Source organism: Aphelocoma coerulescens (assembly GCF_041296385.1).
Source record: "Aphelocoma coerulescens isolate FSJ_1873_10779 chromosome Z unlocalized genomic scaffold, UR_Acoe_1.0 ChrZ, whole genome shotgun sequence".
NCBI lineage: Eukaryota > Metazoa > Chordata > Aves > Passeriformes > Corvidae > Aphelocoma > Aphelocoma coerulescens.
Window position 1 is genome coordinate 8,807,033 of NW_027184085.1, and position 10,175 is coordinate 8,817,207.

At 51.2% G+C, this 10,175-nt stretch overlaps 1 protein-coding gene across 1 annotated transcript; it reads left to right on the forward strand.

The window, feature by feature from the left end:
• The first annotated feature begins 1,660 nt into the window (after positions 1 to 1,660).
• Positions 1,661 to 3,760, forward strand: LOC138103353 (myogenesis-regulating glycosidase-like). The gene has a single exon (XM_069001595.1). It carries the CDS (start codon positions 1,664 to 1,666, stop codon positions 3,758 to 3,760), a length of 2,097 nt encoding a protein of 698 aa, XP_068857696.1. The 5' UTR covers positions 1,661 to 1,663.
• Positions 3,761 to 10,175: the final 6,415 nt, after the last annotated feature.

Below are 10,175 nucleotides of genomic sequence, written 5' to 3' on the forward strand. Positions count from 1 at the left end.
GGAGCCAGGCCAGCACTGGGAGGCTGCCAGGTCTGAGCACTTTGAGGCTGGCAGAGTGCCCTGAGCACATGTAATCCAACCTGCTCCCCCAAACCACGCCTGTCCTGGATCACCATCTCTTTGGGGCAGCAATAACTGTCCCTTTTTTACTCCCTCCCCTGGCCAGGTCTTGCCTTGGAACACTTTTATCCACTCCAGCTGTTTTTCTCAACTAAGTCTCACTCATCCCAAGAATGCACTTCAAAAACTAACCAGGCAGTTGATTTGGGTGGTTTGGGATCTGTTGTGATCGATCCAAAACGTGGTGACCTCTGGCATTTTTAATGGCTCCCTGGGTGGCTTATCATCTCTGTATATTTAGATCCCGATGTCATGGTGACATGGGTAAATACACCCAGCCATGTATTGCTGGGCACAGCTCACATGAGCAAGCTGGCTCCTTTTCCCCCTCTCCATATAGGCTGCTCCTGCACATTTTCCTGTCAGATCCCACAGACCTCTAAAGGGGCCAGGGGACCCACAAGCTTGGTTGCACAGAATACACTGCCTTGAGCCACCAGCCTCAGTTACTGCTGCCTGTGTTTTTGTTGGCAGTAGATGCTCAGCTGTGCTGCATTAGCTGGCTTGGTGATGCTTGATGCAGCTGGAACATGTCACCTTCTGTGCATTTCTCAGCAAAACAAGGTTTTGATGTAGTCCTGGTCTTGCAACAACTTCAATTTAATACACCTATCCTCATACTCTGTACCAAAACATCTTCCACCCTCACTGCAGTCTAGCATATTGGCTGGCATAAGCCCAGGACATACAGAGTTGTAATAAATTAGGAGAACTGAATGATAATAAGAAAACAGAGACAGAGATGTAGTGGAAGATTCTCTTTTTCCCCTGCCAGGGCCAGAGGGGCTTTCCTGCGGTGATGGCTTTGGAATAGGTAGCAGGGCAGGCAGTTGAAAGGAAAAGAGAAACACATCCCCACACCCCCACATCCCCATGCAGCTCAGGAAAGGAGCAAAGTGCAGTGAGATAAAACATCTCTCACCATCTGCATCCCTGGGTGGGTGATGGGGAGCAGCAGGTGGAGCCTGGAGACTTCAGCGCAGCATTTCTCTGCCTGTGTTTAATACAAAGAGGTTGTGGGCAGGAGAGGAAATCCAGAAGGACTCAATTAATGTAAACACAGATCAGCCTGTGATGTCCAGCTTGTGTGCTCAGGTACCAGCCCCCTCCCCGGGCCCCATTTTCCTCCAGGCTCTGGTCTAACTTTCATCCCTTCATCCTTGCTCTGTGGGATGGAGTGAGGCAGCAGCCAAGTGAGAGTCGTAGGAATCCTGGCACAGACATGCTCCAAAAAAGCTCAACCCAGCTGCCAGTAAGCAGGCTGCCACTGCAGAGCAAAGTGCGCCAGAGCCACAGGGCAGGGAGGCTGAGCTGCAGACGGAGCAGAGGAGCTGCAGCCCTCAGCAAGATTTAATTGGGTTTTCTTGGTGTTTATAACTCTCTGTTTTATGAAATAATATTGCAGGTGTGAGCAGCCAAGCTTTGGAAAGGACACTGTGAAAGAAACAGCTTCATACAGCATCTTGGATTTTCTGTTCACTGGCTGGAGTAAAATAATTCAGCAACAAAATTTCTAAGCAGGTGTTGAGGCTGCAAAGGAATAATGGACAGTCAAATTACCCACCGATCGGGAAAACATGGAAACGTTCCAAAGGGGGATGCCAAAGGAAGGCACTTGCCTGAAAATGTCACACCAGTGAAGCAGAAGCCCTCCAAGGAGCTGAGGCCCATGTTGGGCGCCATCTTGCTGGGCCTCATCCTGTTCATTGCTGCGGTGGTGGCCTGGTGCTACTACACGGTGTCCCTGTGGAAGGCGGAGCGGCTCAAGACGGAGCTGATGGACCTGCGGGCGGACGGCTTCATCATCCGCAACCAGCACGGGGAGGTGGTGTTCCGGCTGGCCTTCCGCTCGGGCAGCCTGGACCTGGAGTCGTGCTCCAAGGAGGGCGAGATCCTGAGCTGCTCGCGCTCGAGCCGGGGGCCGCTCAACTTCTTCATCCAGACAGTGAAGCCCAAGGACACGGTGATGTGCTACCGCGTGCGCTGGGAGGAGCTGGAGGCCGGCCCGGCCGTGGAGCACACCATGTTCTGGGAGGACGCCCACTGGTACGGGGGCTCGGAGATGAGCACCCAGCACTGGCCCATCCGCCTGGCCGGCTACCAGGAGCCCGTGCCCTACGTGACCAGCGATGTCTACTCCTTCCGCGACAGCTTTGGCGGCATCCTGGAGCGCTACTGGCTCTCCTCCAAGGCGGCGGCCATCAAGATCAACGACTCCGTGCCCTTCCACTTGGGCTTCAACGCCACCGAGCGCACTCTCTTCTTCCAGGCCCGCTACAAGGACTCGCCCTACAAGCCCCCACCAGGCCAGCAGCCCTTCCCTGAGCTCAGCTACCGCGTCTGCGTGGGCTCTGACGTCACCTCCATCCACAAGTACATGGTGCGCAGGTACTTCAACAAGCCCTCCAAGATCCCTGCTGAGAACGCCTTCCGATACCCCATATGGTCCACCTGGGCCCTCTACAAGAAAGATATTGACCAGGATAAAGTTCTGAATTTTGTAAGAGACATTAAGAAGTACCATTTTAACTGCAGCCACATTGAGATCGATGACATGTACACCCAAGCCTATGGGGACTTTGACTTTGACCCTGTCAAGTTCCCCAACGTAACAGAGATGTTTGCAAAGCTGAGGGAAGATGGGTTTAAGGTCACTCTGTGGACTCATCCTTTCACACACATAGATTCTTCCAATTTTGGTGTGGGGATTGAGCGTCAGCTGTTCATCAAGGAGCCGTCAGGGCAGCTGCCAGCCATGGTGGAGTGGTGGAACGGCATTGGGGCCATCCTGGACTTCACCAACCCAGCAGCCCGGGACTGGTTCCAGAGCCACCTGCGTCAACTCCGGCACAAGTACGGCATCTCCTCCTTCAAGTTTGACGCGGGTGAGACCAGCTACCTGCCCAAGCAGTTCAGCACCTTCCGCCCGCTATCGGACCCCAGCATCTGGTCCCGGCGCTACACAGAGATGGCCATCCCCTTCTACGAGCTGGCTGAGGTGCGGGTGGGCTACCAGTCACAGAACATCTCCTGCTTCTTCCGCATCATTGACCGTGACTCTGTCTGGGGCTACGAGTTGGGCCTCAAGTCCCTCATCCCCACTGTGCTCACCATCAGCATGCTGGGGTACCCATTTGTGCTGCCGGATATGATTGGAGGAAACTTTCTCCCCAACAAAACGGAGAGGGCAGTGGAGATCCCTGACCGGGAGCTGTACGTGCGCTGGCTGGAGCTGTCTGCCTTCATGCCCTCCATGCAGTTCTCCATCCCACCCTGGCTCTACGACAAGGAGGTGGTGGAGATTGCGCAGAAGTTCACGGAGCTCCACGAGTCGCTGGTGGCCCCGTTGCTGCTGGAGCTGGCGGGGGAGGTCACCGACACGGGCGACCCCATCATCCGTCCCATCTGGTGGATCTCCCCCCGTGACGAGGCCACTCACCGGATTGACTCCCAGTTCCTCATTGGGGACACCCTCATGGTGGCCCCGGTGCTGGAGATGGGCAAGCAGGAGCGGGATGTCTACCTGCCAGCGGGCAAGTGGCGCAGCTACAAGGGGGAGCTGTTTGAGAAGACCCCGGTGCTACTCACCGACTATCCCGTTGACCTGGACGAAGTTGCCTATTTCCTCTGGGTTTCCTAACAAGCTGTGCAATGGACTCAGTGATTAATTTACCAATGGCTTTAATGACCTGTGAATTTTAGTAGTTTTTAGAATAGCAATACTTCAGAATGAAATTTGAGGGAAACACTGAGACGTCTGTTCTGTGTGGCAAGTGTTCTACAATAACCATAAAATGTATTGGATAGGTGTCTTTGTTACTGCAGTGTGACAATGTGCAGTAATGTACAGAAACACAGTCTCTGCTCATAGTCTTTTCCCACCAAGAAATGCCATGCACGCTTCTTGTGTCTTAAAGGCAATTACATGTAATCCTTTGTTACCCAGTTTCACAGATGATCCTCTGGGACACTGAAAATTTCATGTACTTAGTGAAGGAGGCAGCTGCAGCAAGGTACTTTTTTTTGTACAAAGCAGCCTGTGATTATCCTGAAGAGAAAGGCACCCAGTTTGCAGCCTGCACATCAGATGGGAGCTGAAGCAAGAGTTAGGAGTTTGCATTTCCCATGGCCTGAGCTATCTGAGCAGGAAGAAAGCTACATCACTTGCTAGTGATGTGGCAACTGTTTCCCCCTTTTATGAATTACTGAGAACCATGTCCATGGTGTGCATTCAGGTAAGCCTGTAAAATGTGGCGAAATCGGAGGAGACACTCGTTCCAGAGTGTTTCCTCCTGAAGTTTTGTCTTCAAAACCAAGACATGCCCAACTTAAGGGGCATGTGAAGTGGAAGAAAACCCCAACATTTTGGGTTGAAGCATTTTGTCTTGAGGTACAGCAGTAAGACTGTGCTGTTTGATTTAATAATTTTTCTGTGGAACTTAGCCATAAGTACATGTCCACAGCTATGGGCAGTCAGATCCCTGGCTTACACTTTTTATAAGTCAGGAATAAGAATCAGGACTGCCATTTTGATATGCCTGATGTTAGTGATTTCTCAAAGTTTGGCTGACGTAATGAAACCATTGAGAATGTGTATGTCATGTTGTTTTTCCATTCTAGCCTTGGTAGTTTCCTTTTGAAATGTATTAGCAATTACACCCAGTTTGTTAGGGGTAAAGCAGGGGATGATAATTCCCAGCCCTTCATCTCCCTCTTCCCCTTCAGGTCTGGCATGTCACCTTTTGAAAGTGTCCAGTTTCCCCATGATATCAAAGATACCATTTTCTTATTATGTTGTCTAGCAGGGTTTCTCTATGTGGTCTCCAGCTTGTCTAAAATAAGGGCTGAGATTTCCAGAGGGGTTGCCCAGACACCTGCCCCAGTTGTGGAAAATCCTAAGTGGTGTGGGGTATGGGAGGACATAGGCCAGACCCTGAAGCAGTTTTCTGACCCAGTAGCCTGGAACTTCCCCCCTGAACAAATTCAGAATGCAGCTGAGGTGGGGAAGTATCTGAAGGAAAACTGCAATAACAACATGGATGAAAAGAAAAAGCTCATTGCCATGTGCTGGGTCCTGGCTAACGCTTACTGCACGCTGCTAGATACTACAGGGCAGAAGATACAGCCAGAGGAGCAGGAGAATAAGCCAGCAGACACCCCAGTCACTCCAGCTGCAGCTAAAGCAGATGGGGAGCTTAAACCAGTAACAATTGCCCCTGTCCAGAGAAAGAAACAGAAAGCTAAATCCATTAGCCCAGTGGATGATGATGGGCAGCCAGGACCTCCACAGCCAGCAGAGGAAGTGGAACCTGAAATCATTATTGAGTTCCTGTCCATAGAGAGCCTTCACACCCTGAGGAAGGATTACACCTGACGGCCTGATGAAACTATATTAAGTTGGATGATCCGAATCTGGGATGCTGCAGGCGATGGTACAATTCTGGATGGCACTGAAGGGAGGCATTTGGGATCCCTGTCATGTGATTTAAGTATTGACCAAGGGATGACAAGGGGTCCTGAAGCTCTCAGTCTCTGGACACAGCTCTTAAGAAGTGTGAAGGAAAGATACCTGTGCCGAGAAGATCTCCACCTGCAGCTAAACCCCTGGAAAACCATGGAACAAGGGATTCAACGCCTGAGAGAACTGGCAGTGATAGAGATCATATTCTCAGGTGACCAAGCAATTAGGAGCCCTGACATGGTAAAATGTGCACTGGTGATGTGGCTGAGACTTGCACAACACAAACCACCAGAATACACCCCTGCTTTGGCAATGATGACAGAACGACGGGGATGAGACGGTGAGTTCTATGGTGAGGAGGCTCCGGGCGTATGCAGACACTGTGCACGGCCCAACACAAGCAAGAATTGCAGCTGTGGAAAGGAGTCTGTCAGAGACCATACAGAAGATGGAAGATAGGATGGACAAGACTCATGAGAAACTCAGGAAGGAGCTGAAAGAGTGCCTTCTCCAAATCGCATCAGTGCAGACCAGAGGCCCTGTTACCAGAAGCAGACGTCCCATGGCTAGGGAGAGAGGGTACACCCCAAGAGCTGAACTGTGGTTCTTCCTGTGTGACAGTGGGGAAGACATGGAATGAGGGATGGAAAACCAACTTCTGTCCTGGCAGCACAGGTGCACAAATTGAAGGATGGTAATGCTGAGAGAGGGAGTTCCACCAGAAGGGAAGTAGCTAGAGTTTTAAATGATAACCAGGACTAGAGGGGCCCTGCCTCTAGCCAGGTAGAGGCCAGGGAAAATCACATCTTTTGGACAGTGTGGGCCCGATGGCCTGGCACAGCAGAACCACAGGAATATGAAGCCTTGGTTGACATGGGCACACAGTGCACCTTGATTCCATTGACACACGTTGGAGCAGAACTGATCTCTATTTCTGGACTAACAGGTGGATCACAGCAGTTGACACTGCTTGAAGCTGATGTGAGCCTAACTGGAAAACACTGGAAGAAACATCCTTTTGTGACTGGCCCAGGGGCCCCGTGTATTCTGAGCATAGACTTTCTCCAGAGTGGGTATTTCAAAGACCCAGAATGACTCAGGTAGGCCTTTGGAATAGCTGCTGTGGAGGCAGAGGGTATTTGGCAATTGAACACCTTGCCTGGGCTGACAGAGAATCCTTCTGCAGCTGGGCTCCTGAAGGTAGAAGAGCAGCGAGTGCCAACTGCCCCTTCGACAGTGCACCGCTGGCAGTATTGGACAAATCGAGATTCTGTGAACAAGGAACAGGTAGATTAGGCTGTGAAGATAGAGGTGTCAAAGACAGATGTAGATTGGAAACACAAGGGAGAGTTGTTCCTTGCTCGATGGGCCCATGACACCTCAGGCCATCAGGGCAGAGATGCACCTATAAGTGGGCACGAGACCAAGGGGTGGATCTAACCATGGACAGTATCTCCCAGGTCATCCATGACTGTGAGACATGCGCTGCGATCAAGCAGGCCAAGCGGGTGAAGCCCCTGTGGTACAGTGGGCGATGGTCCAAATACAAGTGTGGGGAGGCCTGGCAGATTGATTACATCACACTGCCTCAAACCCGCCAAGGCAAGCGCCGTGTGCTCACAATGGTAGAAGCCACCACAGGATGGCTGGAGACCTACCCTGTGCCTCACGCTACTGCCCGGAACACCATCCTGGGCCTCGAAAAGCAAGTCCTTTGGAGGCACGGTACCCCTGAGAGAATTGAATCTGACAATGGGACTCATTTCAAGAACGGCCTTATAAACACCTGGGCTAGAGAACATGGCATTGAGTGGGTGTACCACATCCCTTACCATGCACCAGCAGCTGGGAAGGTTGAGCGGTGTAATGGACTGCTTAAAACTACCTTGAAGGTACTGGGTGGGGGAACTTTTAAAAACTGGGAGATGCATTTAGCTAAGGCCACATGGTTGGTGAACACCCAAGGCTCCACTAACTGAGCAGGGCCTGCTCAATCTGAACCCCTGCATATAGTAGATGGAGACAAAGTCCCAGCAGTGCATAGCCGGGGACTCTTGGGAAAATCTGTTTGGATTACTTCTGCATTGAGTAAAGGCAAACCCATCCGTGGGGTTGTCTTTGCTCAGGGGCCAGGTTGCACATGGTGGATAATGCAGAAGGATGGAGAGACACATTGTGTACCTCAGGGAGATTTGATGTTGGGCGAGAACTGCTTGTAATGTTGGAATGTCTGTATGTGTTTGTCGAAAGTTGCCGCCACTGTTTGTATATAGCTATGTATATATGTATAAATGTGTGTTTAAAGTTGAAATGTATTAATTTGGGCATTGAGCAGACGGTATGGAACAAGGGGTGGAATGTCCTGGGGTGATGTTATGAAGCTGCTTTATTCCTTAACCGTCCATTTAATGCCCAAGGACGCAGTGCCTTTAGGATGGAGCCGGGGGGCAGGGCCACGGGACCTGAGTGCTGGGCGGTTGAACGGTTCAGCCCAACAGCTCGGGGCTCTGGGGGGTCTTGGCGGGGCTCGGGAGGGAGTGTGCCAGGAGTGCTGTGCTGCTTTTTGGGTTTCTTTTGTGTTCTGAGCTAGCGGGGAAAAAGGTTCTGTTGGTTTTTCTTGTTCTTTTTCCCTTCCCTCCCCTTGCCTCACTGCCTCCCTTCCCTCCTCGCTGATCCAGGGAGCCTGCGGGGGGTGGCCCCAGCAGGCCCGTGGGGTGGCCCCAGCTGGTCTGAGCCCACGTGTCTGTTCCCTCTCTGGGAATTTGTTGTGTTTTGAGGTTTTTTTTTCCCCTGTTCTACCCTGCTTTGTTTGGTGTTAATAAACAGTTTGTTTATTCCACTTTCGCTTGCTGTGACCCACTTGTCTTATTGGTGGAGGAAAAGGAGAGGCCCTTTTCCCTGCAGAGGAGACGCTCATTCCAGAGTGTTTCCTCCTGAAATTTTGTCTCCAAAACCGTGACAGCTATCTGAGCAGGAAGAAAGCTACAGCACTTGCTAGTGATGTGGCAACTGTTTCCCCCTTTTATAAGTTACTGAGAACCATGCCCGTGGTGTGCATTCAGGTAAGCCTGTAAAATGTGTCGAAATCTCATGGCAATCAAGATTAAATCCTAGTACCAAGTCATGCAGTTCATACTTAGTAAGACCCATGTGTGTTTTGGGACCATGTTTAGGCCAAAGGGTGCAATCCGTCAGGTGCCAGGAGAGAACTTGGGCTCCTTAGAGAGTGCAGATAATTAACAAACTGCCTCAATTTCCCCAGTGAGAATGTTTTCCCATCTTATGTTAATGGAGATCCCTGTCCATGACAAGTGGATCCTTCTGTATCCTTCTACCCATAGAGGTTACCTCTGCAGAATAAAGGTGTCTCAGCAGCTCCTGGAGGCTTGGGGTAACCAGGCTGGCTGTGAAATGCTCTCCACTCTTAGTCCAACATTCCCTGCTGGTTTTAAGCAAAAAAGAAATTTAAAGTGGACATAACTGAACAGTTTAAGGGAATCCAGGGGTCCCTGGGCTGGAATGTGCCTTCCCAAAGTGAGAGACAGATCACTTTGCTGACCCCAGCATATCAGTAGGCACCTGAGAGGTAAAGCTGTGTGTAGCCCCAGGGCAAGAGAAAGCTCCTTTGTTTAGGGATTTACCCTAGAGCTGCTCCATGCAAAAAAGTAAATAAAATGAGTCTAAAGAACATTGCACTCAGTTGAGAGCTCGTTTGGTGCCCAGGGGAAGCAGACCCAAAACTGGCTGAAACCTGTTATCCATCAGTGGGTCCATTGTGCCATGAGGACCCTTCATGGACACAACAGCAGTGCCAAGTGGGATGAGCCAGAACATCTTTTAGATGCCCCTGAAAGCAGCTGGAGTTGCAGTAATGCTATCACTGGTGTGGCAGCGGAGAGAGAAAACCTGCCTTAATCCAGGGATGTGAAAGGGAAAACAATGCTCAGTCTGGCAGTTGTGCTCAGGGTTAACAGGGCACCACTGAATCCTTACAATGGGCTTTCTCCCATGCCAGGATAGTAGTTTCCAAAGATGCATCTCCCTCAATGCTGAGAAAGTGTTTCTGAATGCTTTCTCAGTTGCTGCTTCAAAGCCCCAAGAGGTCCCTGACATCTGGTCTTGGGGGAACCAGAGGGTCCCAGGGTGGCCCAGAAAAATTGCTCTGGCTGTTGTTGATGCACTAAAAAAAATTTTCTGCAAAGTTCATGCCCACAGTGCTGAGGAGAGGTGGGAGAGCCAGACTCCATCACCGTCACACAGTACCTCTGCCCCTGTGATCAGTGTGTTCTGCATGCTCACACAGCTCTGCCATCCACCTGCACCACAGGCTGATGGGGAAAAAAACAGGCAACACTGAGACTTCCTGCAAACTCTGGGGATGACATGGGGTGCCTGGTGCCATGGCTGCAAAAATGCCTCTCCCATTCCTTTCCAATCTGTCCCTCAGTGCCTTTCCCTGCTGCCCAGCTGAGCCACAGGAAGCCACAGGAAGCCACAGGGCACAGGTGCTGGAGGTATCCTGAGAGCAGGTGGCACCACAGCCACCTCTCTACACCCTCCTGCCACACAGGGACTGTGTGCTGCTGGAGGGACA

What these genes read in the sequence shown, in the direction of transcription:
- LOC138103353 (XM_069001595.1), top strand. Translation starts at nt 1,664, where the DNA reads ATGGACAGTCAAATTACCCACCGATCGGGAAAACATGGAAACGTTCCA.